The sequence below is a fragment of the Melanostigma gelatinosum genome, assembly GCF_949748355.1.
Source record: "Melanostigma gelatinosum genome assembly, chromosome: 1".
Lineage (NCBI taxonomy): Eukaryota > Metazoa > Chordata > Actinopteri > Perciformes > Zoarcidae > Melanostigma > Melanostigma gelatinosum.
In genome coordinates, this window is record NC_136634.1 from 23,235,342 (window position 1) to 23,254,107 (window position 18,766).

The 18,766-nt window shown below is 44.6% G+C and overlaps 1 protein-coding gene across 1 annotated transcript in view; it reads right to left on the reverse strand.

The window, feature by feature from the left end:
* Positions 1-17,661, reverse strand: part of nrn1la (neuritin 1-like a) — a gene marked incomplete at its 3' end in the record, with an annotated part of 82,882 nt that extends 65,221 nt beyond the window's left edge. Inside the window, exon 1 of the mRNA XM_079275236.1 lies at positions 17,539-17,661. Coding sequence (XP_079131362.1) covers positions 17,539-17,596 — 58 coding nt within the window. The 5' untranslated portion in view covers positions 17,597-17,661. The remainder of the gene's footprint in view (positions 1-17,538) is intronic.
* Between the last annotated feature and the right edge of the window lie 1,105 nt (positions 17,662-18,766).

Here is an 18,766-nt window from a genome sequence, read left to right on the forward strand (position 1 = left end):
TTAGAGTGCACTTCCTGTGAAGTACATCTCTCTAAGTTTCTGTTGTCAGAGATCCACCCCCCTCGCGCTGTTCAAGTGGCGAGGGCAGATATCCCCACGTTACCGCCAGCACTCAGGGAAACGTCGCGAACAGTTTCACTCTGGAGTGTGTCATGGCGGGCTGGTGATATCTCCCTCCCCCCACCCTCCTAATTAGAGATGGAGACAGGTCCGGCGCACAGGTCAAGTTCAGTTACCTACGGCACTGGCGACTTGACAGGCCGGGGAGATGACTCGGCTGAAAGAAGGCGGTGGCTTCGTTGAACAAGCTGGAGGTGGCTCATGCTGACAGAGCAGGAGAAGAAGGCTTAGTTGACGAAAGATCTTACGAGCCAGGGTGCTCGAAGGGCCTCTAAGGTTGTGGCACCCTAGAGGTGTATGCGAAAAGGTGGGGGAACACATGAGGCTCGTTTCTGACCCGGAGTCGGGTAGAGCAAGAGTGTTATGACCCCCCAGTAGGACTGAAGAATATGTATAGATATATACATAACGGGCATTGCCTTTGCGAACAAGGTCGCCCAAGAAGGTTGAAGAACGAGGTGCGAAATGGGAGTGGTCGTTTCCGGAAGTGTGCCGAGTTCTCTTCCCCCCCCCTTACCACGTCGACTTGGCAGCAGGGGGAAAGGTCACTTGGCTGAGTCAGGTGGGCTGCGAGTCAGCGTTACCTGATGGGTTGCCCTTGAGGGTGTCTTTCACCCCGCTGGTTCCGTTGGTCTTTCGACCGCCAGGGTCGTTTGTTCCTCGGGGGTGACCAGGGCTCGCTAGGCCAAGTCCTCTCGTCGTCTTCCGACGCTAGGTCGGAGTCGCTCGACTGTTGGATGCCTAAGACTATGGCGGTGTCTTCGTACCGATTTGTCGGCCGTCCGCGTGTCTTCCATGCAAGTTGCGCGTACTTCCTAATCTCTGGCATGGTGAGGTTACTCGTTCTGCAGTGCATGGTAACATCGTATCTCACGTTGTCGTGGAGATTGTGCAAGAATAGCGACTTGAAGGTATGGTCTTCTTCTAGACCTGGGGCGTTACGTCCTTGGAAGTACGCAGATCTCAAGCGCCTGAAGTAGTCTCTCGGAGACTCTAGCCTTTCCTGGGAAATGGCAAAGGCGCCGAGGGTGGCAGAAGCTGGGTTGGAGTACAGGGAGTACTCCTCCCTAAGGGCGTGACAAAGGGATGAATAGCAGTCGCGGATGCTCGGCTGGAGCGTTTCCACGAAAGCGTGGACGCTTCGCGCTGTGGTTTTCCACACTAGCTTTAGCTTTTCGCGCGATGAGGGGCGCGATAGGTCGAGGAGGCAGCGATCGATCTCCCTTAGGTAGTCATCGATGCTCGAGTCGCGATTATCGGGATTGAAGCGCTCTACGTCTTTCACCAGAGACTCAATCTGTCGAGTACGCAGGCCTCCAAGGTTGATGGGGCCTGGGCCGTCCGAGTCGTCTGAGTCTCCATACTCGCGATGGTGGTAACGACTATCATCCTCCCTCCCTGAGGGGGATGGGGTCAGTTCTTGTCGCGCGCGTGAACTGCGTGGAGGATTGCGGTCGCCTGAGGTGGTTTTGAAGCCACCTGGGCCGACTAGGACCTGGTGTTGGTCCTCTCTCCTCCTGGTTGCGGATGTCGCTTTCAAGAAATGCAAGGTGGTTCGGGTCTCGGGGAATGAGGGAGCCGAGACCAAGAAATGACTGGGCTGAAAGGCTCGATAGGGGGTAGCAGTACCTACCGGGGTTGCTGGAACACCTTGAAGCGCTTTCAGTTTGTCACCACTCTCTGATGCTTTAGAGAGTTCTAGGTTGACCTCTCTGAGGTCACTGCGCAGGCTACTATTTTCTGACTGTAGGGCTCTATAGTCACGTGACAACTCCTGAACCTCTGTTCGGAGTGTCCAGATCTCGCGTTGCTGCTCGTCGCTCTGTGCCCGGGTTCGGGCAGCTTGCAGCTGCATTTTCTGATGGTAGATGAGCAGTATTTCGCCGATTACGTCCTGAATCAGGCGCTCTCTGTTACCTGCTGGGTTATTTACATAAGCCACCAGCTGCTCTAATTGCTCGTCGCATAGGACAGCAGTGTATTTAGCAAAGTACTCTCTTTCCTTTGCTGTGAGTCCAAGGACATCAGCCACCGCATCTCGTAATGCGGTGTCTTCTGGAGCTACAGCTCCAGGTATGGGGGATTTCTCGTCGCTCATTCTCTCTAATGAGTGCGACTCCCAGTGGTTGTTAATTCCCTAGTGTTAGAATGGAAACTGTTAGTGTTTACGGTTCTCAGTGAAATGTCTAGTTCTGTAACTTAGGATTTCTACTGTTAGGTGTTAATTACTGTTAGTGTTACGGTTCATGCAGGCGCACAGTGAAATGTCTAGCTCTGTGACTTACGTTTCTACTGTTGCTGCTCTGAGGTATCACTACTGCTTTGCAGCCAGAGGTGCGAAAATGCTAATGTGGTTTAGCACTTTGGGCCTGTGACAGCTGTGTGTAACTTCTTTGGAGGGATTTAAGAAAACAAGCAAGGTATTACAAATAAACGATCAAATCTACTACACAGCTGGCTGTTAGTTTAAGAAATGAAACGAATAATTAAACCTGGAAAGGAAACGAAATAAAATTTCGAGAAGGGAATTAAAGATTTAGATTAAAAATCTGGATTTAAAATCAAAAATTTAATTACAATAAGACAAGATTTTGAAGATCAAAGCCTACCTATTTTGGGAAATAAGTTTCAGGAGTTTGGATCATTCAAAAGAAGAAAAAAAATAATTTTTCGAAAAAAAATATTTTTTGGAAAATTAATTATTCAAAAATAATTATGGATTAATGTGCATATATACTGTAACAAAACTGGAATAACGTAGCCTCACACGGGGCACCATTATGTAGGGAATTAAAAGAGCGTGTTTGGGTTATCAGCATTTAAGAAACTGAATTCTTGACATCAATAGAATTATTGATGTATGTAACAATTATTAATGATTATTAATATAAACGGGGCACCACCCTGCGAACAGGGACCAATAACCAAACGATAAAACTAAGTCTCATAATTAGTAGTCACTCATAATGTCAATAGTCTGCGTATGACTATACATTCAGTGACAGTGAAGGTTTTCAAGTTCGAGCACCGGCTACTACATACAGTCTTATCAAATACATATGCACAAGTAATCACAGACGACTGCTCCTGAAAGTATAACAGAGTTTATTGAATCAAAATAATAGATGATCAGAATCAATTAATATTGCAACCAACAAACGTTATCATACAATTTTATATGCCTAAACTAAAGAATGAATAAAATGGATGAGGGTGTATGTCTGTGTGTGTATGTGTATGTGTGTGTGTGTGTGTGTGCAAAGGAGGGAGTCTTACAGCTACGCTAAAGACTACAAAGATGGCGGCGTCGAGTGACGCTGGCCAAAGGGGAGGGGCCTTAAGAACTACAGCTAAAAACTACAAAGATGGCGGAGTCGAGGGACCCGGACAAAATGGCAGAATGGGGCTGCTGTATGGAATTCACGTGTGCCTGGGCAGCACGTGATGTGAGGCGATCGTTTCAATGGGGTTTCTCCCGGGGCAGAGAGAAGAAAGAGAGAGCAAAGGTGGGGGTCATGAATCAAGCTTCTGCGTGCTGTCCGCGTTGTAGTGATAATGGGGGTGTCTGGCGTATCGTACATAACGTGCCGTTGTCGGTAGAACTGCCAGCAGTTATGTACGATAGCCGAGATTCCACACTTCACTCACAGAGCTGATTTAATGAGCAGAGAATACTACACGAAGTGTCGTAAAACCAATGAAAAGAAATCAAATAAATCCCAAGCAAACAGTCATAGTTGATACACGAATACAGCGGAGCTTCTCTGCTCCGTAATGATTGCGTAATACCTCAATATCACGCGACAGTCTTAAACACACAAAAACACGGGAATATCAACATATAAATGAATGGCCTGAATTAAACTTAAGTTAATTTAAGCTAAGCTATGCCCAAATGCCAAGAACCTTACTTGTAGATGCTTCGTTGCAACGTGGAAGTGTTTGTGGCAAAGCTGTCCGTTTTCCTCGTCGGGAAGGGGGACAGGGGGGAGCTTGCGGGTCGGCGCGGCTTTGCAGCGGGCGCTGTGTGTCGCGCGGCGGTGAGCTGGCGCTGTTTCGGTCCGTTGGCGTGGCTCGGGAGCAAACGCAGACGTGATCTGTCCTCGCTGCAGGGAGGACAGTTTAACTTCGGCTGAGACGACGTGGCCCGTAGGTCTCCCGGTAATCATCGGTCAGGAGAGGAGCGAGGCTTCGTCGGCTCCTCTGTGCCGGTTTGTGCACAAAATAAAAAGAAGCAGAAAGCACTGAACGAATGCTGATGCAGATTCGTTATCGCGGGCTGTTTCGTCCAGCGAAATGGCTCGTGACCTGACAGGGTTTGATGAGGGTTCGAGGGGCTGTTGCTTCCTCGTGGCCTCGTGCGTGCTGGAGGGGGGGAGGAGAGGCCGAGGTGTCTTCATGCGTCCAGGACGAAGGTCCGGGTGAAGAGCGGTTGCGTGCTTCCTAACTCAACCGAGGTCGAAGGGGGAAAGCTGGTTCTTCTGTGGCCTGGACAGGGGGGGGGGGTCCGGGCGAGGAGAGCGGTGTGTGCCTCCTGTTACCCCCGGAGGGAGAGTTGGAAAAAGCTGGATTCTCTGTGGCCTGGACGGGGGGGGGGTCCGGGCGAGGAGAGCGGTGTGTGCCTCCTGTTACCCCCGGAGGGAGAGTTGGAAAAAGCTATGAGGTGGGGGCAGCAGAGAGTTTTATAGAACAGTGGCCGAACCACAGGGGTCCTCGGGTCTCTTGGCTCTCGGCCAATGAGATTGCCGCGGTTACCATGGTTATTTGGGGGGGGGGAATTCACACCTGAGTGTGAAATCCCTTTGCTCTCCTCAAACTACAAGTCAGGATGAGACCTGTGCTTGAAACAGTGAAGGCCTGATTGTCTTTGTCCACAGCACATGTTGAAGCCATTTATCAGACCCCAACACTGGCTTCGGTCTTTCAGTCCTCCGTGAGCAGAACTCCAATGCAAAAACTGTGACACAGCGACACCGACGATTCAGCAAACTCATGCTCAGCTTTAGGATTGATCAGGCCGAGCCGACGTGTGCAGTGTAGGAGAAAATCTGCATTATAACTGAACTGAACTGGACTTGAACTAAAAACAAGTTACGTAACGTGTTATTGTGAATTCGAAGGAGATATCGGGAAATTGTTCTGTCTCTGTTAGCTTTCGGGAAATGCCTCCCTCAGACAGATAGTGTGATTAATCTCTCAAAAGGACGAAAACAACACCATACATAGAGTTGTTCTCTGTAAAAACGAAATGGAACCCTCCCAGATTAGAAGCCCAGATGTGTCCTGTTTGAATTGAACAGACAGGTTTGATTGATGAACCACAGCTGAAAAAGGCGTGTGTTAGGTTTATAAAAGGGTCCCTCGGACAGTTAGATGTTGAATCTGTTTCCATATGCCACGTCGCATGTTCGAATGTGCATTAAACAATTCCCGCTGGATTGCAAACTCCGATTCGTCCTGTCTCCATCCTCATTTACGCTTCCACATAATTGGCGCCCAAGCGTGGTTCGGGTCGAGACCTTCGACATCTCCTCTACGCCAGCCAACCGACAATCACGCTTCAGGCGCCGAGACAGGTATGAGATCTTCATATCTCACCATAGTATATTTCTGTACAGCGTGATTCTCGCTTGAGTGATAGAGAGGGAGTGTTTGGGGTCCCCTCGACGGAATCCACGCTCTTTAGCGGAGGAGGAGAGAGGCAGACTCTGGTGTTTGCTGGATAAAAAACTAAAAGTTGATGTGTTGAAATGATTCAATTTGATCTCCAGCTGTAAAAAGAGAGCTCTCTCGTGTGCAGGCGTACGCAGCATTCTGTTGGCGTGACGCCTGGTTGTGGCCAAGATAAACTCAAATGCGGAGCGCTCCGTGATCTCTCAAGCTCAAGAGACTTTTTGTACGCTGATGACAAAGCGACTGGGTGCTATTGATAAAGCAATTTCTGCAAATAAGTGTAAGGCGCTCCAGTGAGTTCCAGTGTGAGATACGTAGGTCTGGAAACAAATCCTTTCTCGAGAAGGAAGAGACGAAAAGACTGGCTTAGATTTAAATAATAATCCTATAATGTGGGTCTGTCACGAGTGAGCGCTGTTTAAGGCAGGACACTGCGCTGACGAGACTCAGAAATTTTGTGCAGAAATCTAAATGAGCAGGAAAAGTAATATCTAACTAGACAATAAGATTAATAGTACGGTTTGAAAAGGTGTGCACACGACTGTAACTTATTGACATTACTGATGAAGTAATAGTATAAAGGAGGGATCCATAGACGAATAAAGGGAAGAGACAATACTCCCTGTTAAACCCCCAAGAAGAATAAAACAATATGAGCCTCTGGTGAAATAAAGAGGACATTTGTAAACTGTGAAACAGCCCAACAATAAGAATCTCTCCTTAACAAAGCCTTGAGTACAAGAAATACTGTTAAAAAACTCCCACATAGTCAAAGTCTGACATTAGAAAGAGAAATAAAAAATACCTGGACAAGAAACTGACTGACAGACTGGGACCGCTGACTTTTGATGTGATATACATCCGGATGGCTTTGCATGTGTATGAGCTATTGGCATGTTTTTGGTTGTTTACCCAGTGGTAACGCTTTTGCAAAAAATATAGTTTGTTTCAATCCATCTGCATATATCCAGGCTATAGTGTGTCCAGATCCTATTCTGTCTGCAGGAGGAGAAAATAGTGAAAAAATAGAACGTTCATGCTCCGTGTACTTGGAGATGGCGGAACGCCCAGATGTGTGTGTGTGAAATTCGATTTATGAGCCAAGATAAACCCTTGCGCTCCCTCCCTAGTGCATGATTGGCTGTACGCCCAGATTTTGGGGCCTGACAGGCTCACTCACTCCGTCCAGAGAGGAGTAGAGTTATCATACATACAGACATTGATCATACATAGTCCTAAATAATCAGAGGAAGAGTGTTGATGGAAAGGTGTTGTGGATATCACAGGAAGGATTGTTGGTTGCACTTGGTGCATTGCTGACCATCTCAGAATCGCACAGTGAAAAACACTGTGCGAGGGGGGAAAAGGTTAAAAGGTTAAAGAGACAAATTGGTTAAAGTTACAAGACATGGTTAAAATATTTATCAGATAATACTATTTCAAGTATAATAAGAACTATCCAATAATGTATCAGAAGTAAAAGCACAATTGTAACTTGTAAAATGTGGGGATTAGACGAGTAATCTGAACTCTGTGGGACGACAGAAGCGCGCAATTAATAGCTGATTCCTCCCAGAAGGTGAGAGGCTGTCCTCAGACGCAGTCCAGATTGCCACTCTGATCCTGGAACTGGAAAAAAGAATTCCACTTGTGAAAAATTATTTTGTGATATAACAGACACTTTGAAGTGATAAACTTGTAATCTTGCACTTAAGTTTCGTAAGAGTGTTGGACAGACGTGTCCTGGTTAACGTGTAGTATTTAAAGAAGGTTTGGTGTTTCCATTCAAGTTGAACTAAGTCTTAACACGAGTGTTTTGAAGATACTGTCAACGACCAATTAGGTAAAATGGGTAAAAGTCAAAGTGAGTCTGAGCAGCTTGATGCCAAGGTTTTACCTTCAATAATAAAATATATGCGAGACAAAGATAATCTGACTGCCAAACAATGGCAAGAATGGATCAAATGGGTTCCCTGAAAAAGGCAGTTTCAGCCTACAAAAATGTTATTAACTCAAAACTTGTTTAAAGCAAAAGGAGAAAGAGGAAGCAGAAATGTATGGAATAATGTCTAAGGGAGAAAGAGAGAGATTAAGAAATAAAGGTCAGAAAGACAAATTAGAAAAAACAGGGACCAATAACAGATAAAATTGAGGAAATAAAAAGGAAAATATACTGCCGAGCTCTGTTCTGTTTGTTCTATTTCTGTCCAAGGGACACGGTCAAGTGGACCCCAGAGAGGGAACCACTGACGCACAAACATTAACACAGAGGGAGAGTTAACTTTAGATTCTGACTGTTTAGTGTAGTTTAGACTATGACAAACTAGACAAATACATACCAGATGTACGCAAATTAAGGTTTTAGAAAGATACCACAAGACAAACACTATTAAAGGAAAAATGTTCAGAATGTCACATGCAGGTTGATTAAATGGATTAGATCAAATGTTTGAGGAAGTAGTATTTAGAGAAGGGAAATAAGTGGTGAAGTTACGTATAATGGACAGAAAATACTGCTGCTGTATCTGTTTCTCTGTCTCCCAAGCAGTACGAGTGTTTAAGGGGGAAATCACATGTGTGTCCTTGGCATGAGGCCCAGGAATGGAGAGGATGTCTGACTGGCTGCACAGTCAGACCCACACTCACTGACTTCAGAAACAGAGGATCCTGGTAAACTCTACAGTGATAAGGGTGACGTGTACAAAACAAGAAGTACATCAATATCAAAGAAACAACTTAACTTATGTTTGATGAGAAAACACACACCAGGGGTCCAAATGTGTGATGTAAGACAGGTGAGGGGTGCTAGTGTTCACCTAAAATCGTGATCTGCCAAAGTTCAAAATTTGATTTCCACCCATGCAAGAAGCAATATCTACTCAATCGAGATATTAATGATATTGCACCCGTTCTTGAGTCTTTAATGAAGGTTGGTATAATAATCTAATCTTATGATACACCGGTGCACGCACTAAAATTTTTCCTGTAAGGAAAATTCGAGACTTGAGGGAACCACCTGAGTGATGATTGTCTAAGATTATAAGTAGTTAATGTATCGGTGCATCCACGAGTACCTCAAACGTTGGCTGCCTAAGGTCACAAGGCTAATTGTCCAAATTGCAATTTGCTCTCGATAAAGTTTCATATCTGGGACATGTGATCACAGCAGAGGGCAGAACCCTCCCTCCCAAGAGAACACAGGCAATTAAACTGTGCCGAAACTATAAACTGAGAAACAAATGAAGAGCTTTTTAGGAATGACGTCACAGAATGACAAACCACTCAGAAACAGAGGCTTTCCTCTATCGATGATTCATGGTAAAGATCTTTATGCGCATGACAAACTGATCTGGACCGACCGCTCGACTGATGCCTTTAATGACAAAGATTTTAATCCTGCTACTCTTTTTCCTACTGCAGCAGATGGAGAGCCACATAACTGTTGTTTCTCCTGAACAGGTCTGCATACCGAGACCTGACCTCACAGACACGCCCACCGAATGCTGATTTACAGATGTTAGTGGACGGTTTGGCATCCCGCTCGCCGGACACGAAAGAAGGGCTGGTTGGTTTGCTGTAGTCTCATCACATCACATGACACTCTTTTCTGCTCAAGCTGCAGATCATGTGGCTCTCAGAGGAGCCGGTAAGCTTGCTGCCAACAAAATAGTTAACTTCTACACAGACAGTTGCTATGCCTTTGGTGTAGTGCACCACTGTGGCACCTTGTGGAAACACAGGAGCTTTTGGAAATCATCCGGCAAAACCATTTCTCACCACCGTCTCGTGGCCGACTTGCTAGAAGCCATATTGCTCCTTAAAGATTGTTTGTGTTATGAAATGAGATGCTCACACTAACGCTTCTGATCCCATTTCAACAGGAAATGCTGCAGCTGATGCTGCGACTGAGCAAGATTTATTTATCAACAGAAATATCGATATTGAAATATTCCTCACTTATGATGTTCAAGTATTGCAGACATTAGCGACCCCTGCAGAGAAAGTGTTGGGCCTAATCTGGTGCAATTTAAACAGTATTAATGGATAATGGATTATTATTAAAAAGTATTATGAGCCCAGACAACTTCCACATGAATTATTCTATTGTTCAGCTAAATTAGCCCACATCAGTGATAATTTGGCAAAAGGGAGAATATGTGATATATTTTGAAAGGTAGATCCACATTTTGTAGAGTTTTTAAAGTTAAAAAGGAAATTTAATAAGATATTAAATCTTATACTTTCTTTAGCTGGTCATATCAATCTTGATGTATCATCAAAGCAAATAATAACACCACGTAAATACAATTAGTATCGATATTTTGAACATTTTTATCTCTTTTACACAAAATTTAATTCTTGTGACAAAATGATGATGTAATGAACTGGCCCTCGATATTAGATCATTTAATTACAGTATTTGAATTAGTTTTTAACTGACATTAGGGAATGTAGGAAATGCAACAACAAATATTATTTATATTTTGTTTGGTTGTAATTTTAGAAAGCACGACCACAGTCCATGCTTGTACCAATGACACACATCAGCAGTGTGCCAAAGATCCAAAACATCTTCGACATCACACTATGCCACTGTTTAATGTGGTACACCAACTTGTCCGACACTAAGGTGTTCAAAGATTACATGTCCTGTAAACATGTCTTGTACCATAAATATAGATATATCTATGAGTACACCAGACGTCCCGCCTCGTCATCCCTGTGACAGACCTTGACGTTCCAAAGAACCTCACTTTCACTGACTGCTTTGAATCACAAGGCACCCGGCACAACGCATGTTGTATTCTAAAAAGCCGATCCTGCACATCAGACTTGTTTGTCTGACTGTTTTCCTCCCGTAGAACTATTACAGCTTGCTGGCTGAGAAACATGATCTCATAAACAGCCTGTGCTTTCTTTTATTATTTTACTTGATTAGGAATCAATTGAACTGACAGTTGATTCTGAATGAATATAATAGGAATATAAATACTTGGATGATAGAATTTTTACAAATTGTTAAAATTGTTGTGCGTTATGAGCCCCACTGATATGTTATCTCTCTATAACAGTTCAACAGACATGGAGGTCCGACGTCTGTGTTTCGCCTCATCTCAGGAGATTTATTTTGTCATGTTGAGGTTAACATTCCCAAGCTAGCTACAACATGGAGTTGCTTCAAACTCACAAAAACAGCTCATGTTTTGACCTCATCGATTATGTGATCATATGTTGTGCGTATGTAAACCATTTTTGCCATTTCGATAAATTGTAAACACTTTAGTGGCCATGGGAATGGCCAGAGGGGGGAGTTGTTGGCAATTGGCAATTCTATCGCAGACGAGGACATCCGAACCCATCCAATGTAACAACTACCAGGACTCCAACCTTGAGAGCCGTGAGAGCCCAGACGGTGGTTCAGCCGTCCTGGAGGAGAGCCAGAAGCCATGAATCAAGATGAGTGCGATGTAACCACACATATTCCATCCCATGTTAGACCAGGACCTATGCCAGCATTGCCATTTAAGTTCAAACCAGCCTATCCAGTGTTCAGACAGCTGCACGTTAATTCACGCAGAAAGAGACGACTTCACACAATGTGGAAAGGGGAAACTAGCACACAGCTGAGGCTGATGACAGAATGAGCCGAATGTGGAATCCAAATCATCTTTATGATGCACATGTGAAATAAAAACATTGGCACTTCCTACATGAGAAGTTCAAGTAGACTCTTGTATGGATTTCAAAAGAAACACGACTATTGAGATCAGTATCCTGAATATCAAGTGTGGAACGCATGTGCAGAAATTATGATTTGCACATCGCAAAACAAGCCTCCCACTAATCATAAAGCAGATCAATTGGAAAAGTATGAATGTTTTGCCAGTGGTGGATTTGCGTCAGACAAAAGAAGGGTTGACGTAGGCAATACTACTGTGTACTGTAAAGTAACCCGAGTGTCCTGGTTCCACAGGCTAACATTACTCCTTCGTTCATTAGGAGACCGGTATGATATGAAAACCCAATACCATGAGACCAAAGTTGTGAAAACACAACTATGACCATTCCCACTCTTCATTTGTTAAGCAAACAAACATCAGACATAGCCGACATGTATGGAATGTGTTGTGAAATGCTTTACTGAATATACTGTTGAAATGGAGAAGAATTCGGGGTTTGAGGCAAGAGCTTGAGGAGAGTGCTGGCAGGGGGGTGGTCGGGGGATTGGTTAGACTAAATTTTGGGAAAATAAGGGGTCTGTATTGCTAAAAACAGACATTAGCGCATTAATAGTTTTAATTGTGGCTTTTCTATTGGCATGTTGCATCGTACCCATCCTGAGGAGACAGTGCCAGAGGAGCATGGACAAACAGATGGGTGTCATGATAAACCTCCAACTGACTCAGATGATGAACATGATGACGATGGAGCAAGGGACAAAGGCCCAGTTCGCTCAAATGGTGGTTGGACGACCGGACCTGTTTCCGGACCTGTTTCCCATTCCGGATTATCTGGAGGACTCAGAGGACATGGGGGGGACAGGACTTGGGGGCAACTCACCATAAGAACGAGAGCCCGAACTTTGTTGAAAGTACACACGTCCAAGAAACACCACGTCACATGTTTTATCATCTGTTCAAACTGTTTCACTATAAATTTGAATGTATTGTAATCAGATATTTCTATATTCACGTATATTCATAGTTATGATTCATATAATCAGTGCACAAGTATTATAGCATATAGGTTTATCACAGACGTTGCATCTAATGAATACTGATATATTGTTCAATATTTTGCAGAAATTAAATGTGTGATGTATCTGTTAATACATGTTTGTAAGCAAGAACAGATTCACTTCATACCAAAAAGGTGGTCGCTTGGCGGGAAAGGACCATAAGGGAGTTTTTCCTGCAATGCAATCTGTGGGTTTTTTCGCCCTTATATGAAGGTGAATCTGAGCATTGAATGATGTTATTTGAATTATCTTACGAACTCAAATGTTCTGTATTGTATTGTTACTGTATTGGTAGATAATCAATCACATATAATTTACAAAAATCACTTGTGTTGTTGCAATGAAGGCAGGGATCAAAATTTTAGGTTCCAGTTTCGCAAATTGACAAAAGTTATAAAAAGTTAGGATGAGGGTTAAGAAACCCTCAGAGGAGGGATGTGTAGGAGAAAATCTGCATTATAACTGAACTGAACTGGACTTGAACTAAAAACAAGTTACGTAACGTGTTATTGTGAATTCGAAGGAGATATCGGGAAATTGTTCTGTCTCTGTTAGCTTTCGGGAAATGCCTCCCTCAGACAGATAGTGTGATTAATCTCTCAAAAGGACGAAAACAACACCATACATAGAGTTGTTCTCTGTAAAAACGAAATGGAACCCTCCCAGATTAGAAGCCCAGATGTGTCCTGTTTGAATTGAACAGACAGGTTTGATTGATGAACCACAGCTGAAAAAGGCGTGTGTTAGGTTTATAAAAGGGTCCCTCGGACAGTTAGATGTTGAATCTGTTTCCATATGCCACGTCGCATGTTCGAATGTGCATTAAACAATTCCCGCTGGATTGCAAACTCCGATTCGTCCTGTCTCCATCCTCATTTACGCTTCCACAGCAGCTGCTACCTGCTTCTGCTCGTAAAATCAGGACATGCAGCTTACATCTTCACGGTAAGATGGATCGCTGCCAGTCTGCCAATCATATTGTTACTTTCATCAACATTTTCCACAGGTCTTGTTTTTGTTGCCAATTTGCAGGTCAAATGTCAGCATAGGTGAGCGTAGTCGAAGCTCAGACAGAACTAAACCCGTTCTTCAGTTCATCCATCACACACGCAGGCTTCAATGGAAGTGACTGAGACGATGATTAAATGTCTTTTTTGCACCGCCTTTGGTGCAGAGTAATAATTGCAGCAATGTTTCCCTCACATGTGATCGCATGTCAGCCAGTGTGGCCCATGAGATATGTAAATCTCCTCCATGTGATCTCTTAAGATCCTTCTGTTTAAAAAAGAAAAACTGAAAAAATCCTGGAAATGAAGAGGCTTTACTTTGATTTGAGACGTGACGAAGGACTCCCGCTATCAGATTTATTATTATTTGTGAATCCTTAATGAAAAGGACGAAGGAAGGATGGAAGAAGGGAAAAAAAGAGTAGGAGAAGATGATGAAAGAAGCAGAAGCAGAGAGATGTGCAAGTTTAGAATGAAAAACAAAGCAGAGCGATGGAGGGATAGCATAGAGATATTAATGACTGCAGACACACAAGAAGTAAGAGAAATGAGGAAATGCGGTTCGCTGGACGTGAGGAAGGAAAGACGAGTTGGATGAAGGAAGTAGGAGAAAGAAGGGAAAGAACAGTATGCGGGGGGGGCATTGTGCTGGACACAGCGGTGTGTGTTCAGACTGTGATCCCTGTGAGTCGGTTGCGGAGGAATGGAGGGAGGAAGGAGGAGGGGAAGCACAGGCACTTTTCCATGAGGCTTTTAAACCTATTTTAATGAGGAATCTTTCACTTTGTGTGTATGTGCTGCATTTAACACAAAAATAAGGGAAAAACACTTCATAAAACGCTGCAGTCGACCCACTGTCGGGGGACTTAGAGAGAGAGAGAGAGAGAGAGAGAGAGAGAGGAAGTGTTTCCTGGGGAGAACAATTAAAAGCTAAATATATTCAGCCTCTCTCCTATGGACTGCTTTTAATGTGATTGTTGGGGTGCTGATGACGCAGAGAGGAGACGTGCACCCAGGGGAAACCCTCTGGCCCTGATACTTGGAGCTTTCTGAGCCGAGACAAAACAATGAAGTGATACCCAACTGGAGAGAAGAGGACAGACAGCGTATCAGGCTCCCTGTGTTCCAACATTAAATGAGGCATATTCGTTACTACCACTTTGAGATTACGTTAAAGGTGCTAAATGCAAAATTCAGAGCATATCTATTGCCTCAACATGGCGGCGGCTAGAAGCTAGCGCTGCTAACAGTGCAATCAATGGCAACAGTGTGGACAGAGCTACCGGTGTTAACCTGAGCGGGAACCCGAGGGTGGGCGCTACGCTTCTACGACGGCGTACGAGCGTAGTGCAGAGCGGCGGCCATCAGCTAGCCAGTGGGGCTAGCGCTAACACACACTGAAATGCACGTGTGGCCGGTCCGACTATGTGAACGCAACACAGACGAGCTCAGATTACAAAACGCAACACGGGACAGCAAGCCTACTCTGCTCAGGTGGACGTTTCTCCACCATATCTTTACACGGCAAATAGTTGTTTGATGCTATATTTACGCCCTGAACGTTGTCTAGCCAACATTTAAAGGAATAGTTCGACACTTTCTTTCTGAGAATTTGATGAATTGATACCGCTCTCATGTCAGTACGGTGAAAATGAAGCTGGAGCCAATAACCAGTTAGCTTAGCTTAGCATAAAGACTGGAGATGAGGAAACAGCTAGCCTGGCTCAGTCCAAAGGTGATATATTTTTCTTTTAATCCGTACAACAAGAAGTGTAAAAAGTAAAAAGGGCAGACAACCAGTGGAGACTCTGGGACGTCCCGGCCAAGAAATAGCAGCAAACTGTCACACAACAGTTTTGTGTTGAGTGCTAAATAGCAAATGTTTAGCATGCTAAAATGCTAACTGAAGATGGCAACCACAGTAAACATTGGAATGTTTGCATTGTCGCCGTGAACATGTTGGCATGTTGCCAGCAATTATCTACTGTAGGCTACAACTTTACAGAGTCGCTAGCATGGCGGTCATGTTATTGAACTAGTTGTGCACATTGTATTTTTGTCTCCTGGTTGGACTTGATGGCTGGTTCATTGCTGGTGTGTTGTTTAGAAGACTAAGTATGAATGTTGTCTGTCCTTACCAACACGGTAGGATCATTATGCTCATAGTGATGGTGCACGCGTCCCACGATAGTCCTTCTTCACTGCAGACATTTGTGACTGGTGATAGTAGGAAAAGCACAGGTGTTACTCATAACATTAACAACTGTTTCTACTCAAGTGGCCCAGTGAGCCATGACAGAGCGAGCCAGCATGCACAACACCAGAACCCTGAAACCGACAAAGCTGAATGGAATTCAGTCATCATTGGCTTAATTATTCACACCTGAGCCTCTTTTAGATGTTTCCTTCTTTTTCTTTATTCCCAGAGACACCTAAGAACAGCCCTCTTGAAGCTGCTGAGCAGATTAACTGTTCTCACACTTCTGTTTGAGAAACTTGTTGTGGTTTTTTGCAACATTTGCAGAAATTGTATACATATGGTGAAATTCCTCCCACAGGACTGAGTACAGACATTCAAGATACTGATTCAGACACTAGAAATACTTTCTACACTGTGTGACACACAGGCGCTCTGTGTTGCTAAGATCCCTATTGATCAAAGGCAGCTATAAATACCAGTCCTAATTATAGGCTAGTTTTAATCTGAGCCCATTTATGCTTTCGTAGTTTAGTGACTGAACGACACAGTGAGTGAATGAGACCACAGAGCAGTGTTTCCCAGTCAGGTTCAGATGCTGAGCGGAGTCTCCAGAGACTCTGCTGAGCGAGAGGAGGGGGACAGATGCGAATCACTCATTTATCGTCATCAACTTTTTTTCTCCCTTCTTCTCCTCTCCCCCCACGGTGTCACTCTCCCATGGGAGCTCCACGACCCATCCACCCCCTCATCCACATTGCTCTGACATCCGCAGCAGCCTGGGTGGATGATGGATGACGCTGTTGATTATGATCAATAATGACAATACGGATGATGATTGGTAACATATAATGCTTTTTTAAAGTGCATTCGATGTGGTTTCAGATCACCAATTCAGTATTTTTGTGCATTTAAAGGGCCGCCCCACCAATTTCACACAACAGGTTCAGCTGACTCGTCGCGAGGAGCACTGCGTAGCCTGAAAGAGTCGTGGGATGTCTTCTGTGGCTTTTGAGGGAGCGAAGATTGAAGAACAACCCTGATGATGTCATAGTGATGTAACCGGGGTTACCTCAGCTTGAGTCTTCGTTACACACCGTTGGCATGTTGTACATGTAGCACAAGGCCGCACAGGTGCTATCGAGTTGCATTATGGGAAATGTAGGATCCCGTGTCCATTTTATAGTGACTTAAAGTCAAGGCATCTCGACCTCTGACTGCTGCAATGTACTCTTTTTTTTTCATCCGTCCCTTGTAAAGCCCTGCAACTTTAAGGAAGAGCAGTATAAAATAGCTTGAGTGAGACCTTTAAATGTAACACGCTTCACTTTAACAAACGATTTCATGGAGTTCAACTGCAAGGTGGGAGGAGGTGGGGAAACCTCCACCACCAGCGACATAAAAAGGCTCCCATCATCTACCGATTTCACATGAATGAATCCACCACTGCTGCACTATACAAGTTACCTCACTGCGCAAAGGTGTTAAAGGCTCCGGTGAAATATCATATTACACTCTCACGCAACAACCTTTAGGCAATTATTCATGATCTCCCCCTGAGCTGATCGGATCTCCCCTTGCATATGAATACAGGGCAGAGTTAAGTCTAGAAGACCGGTGGGGTATATTACAAGACTCTATCTAAACAGCTGCTAAAGACCTGCATCCATGTCATCCTTTTGCGCACAGCGACTCGCAGCCAGAACTCATCCGAACCTTCCCGGCACTGCAGTGGACGTTGCTGTGCGTGGTTCAGAAATACAAAGTTGCAACAGAAACAATACTACTGGAATACTACTTACTCATTAGCAGAGCAACAGGCAAGAGGAGGAGGCACGCAGAGTTCATCAGAGATGCCATGCTGACCCGACAAGTCGTCCCTCCGCCCTTCACAAGTTTCAGGGTGGAACCGGGAGAAGGAAAAAATAAAAAAACACGAAGTTTTTCTTCCAAAAGACACGACTGAGCCCACGCTGTCCCGCTGCTCCTCGAGAAGAGAGCTGTCCCCGTCCTGGTGCAGCTCTGTACTCCGGTGTGAGCGTATCCACGGCGCGCTCATCCGCTCCAGTGAAGGAGGGGAGGGCGCGTCCGCGCCGGAGAGGAGGAGGAGGAATGAGGATGCTACATGGTTTATTACAGTCGGAGAGGAGAGTAAAAGCTTTCTTGAACGGTCAACGTTAAGGTTACCTTACGTTTTTAAAATGAGGTTATGGCTCTCTACGGTAAGCAGTTGAGTTAGTGTCATGTCAGTTAGCTAACGTTACATTTGAATTTGAGGCTTTGTTTTCCGCATGTTTTGTGTCGCCCTTGCAAAAATGAGTCATTCAACGTTAAGAGTAAGTTAACTGAGCTATCTCATGAGTTGAGAGAGTTTACTTTTCGTGGATGTAACGTGGGTTATGGGTTTCTGTGTTGAACATGAGCTTACTTTACCAAAGGTTTGCTAAGAAAATGTTTAGTTGTAATTTCTGTGGCAAGTCAGTTAAAGCTAAAACGTTGAGGGGTTATGTGCTTCATTGCAAACTTCATCGAAATGAACCACGTTGTTAAGTGCGTTGAAGCCGGTTGCAAGCAGACCTTTGTTAGATGGAGCTATAAGGCTCATTTCTACCAGAGGCATAAAGGTACCAGCTGACGTTACTGTTGGGACGGCTGTTAACGTTACCGCTTATAAGCTGTCTTAATGTTACCGCTGATAAATGTGCTATGTCTGTTAACGTTACCGCTCATAAATGCGCTATGGCGTTATGTGAACGCACGTGTCCAGACACAAAGTAGCTAATTATTAAAGTGAGTGGATGGTAAAATGTTTGTGCAGGGCCGAGATCCTTCTTGTGGCACTGGCACCTCAGCGTCAGTCTGTGGCACTCAGCGTCAGTCTGTGGCACTCAGCGTCACTCAGCGTCAGTCTGTGTCAGTCAGCGTCAGTCTGTGTCACTCAACGTCAGTCTGTGTCACTCAGCGTCAGTCTGTGTCAGTCAGCGTCAGTCTGTGTCACTCAACGTCAGTCTGTGTCACTCAGCGTCAGTC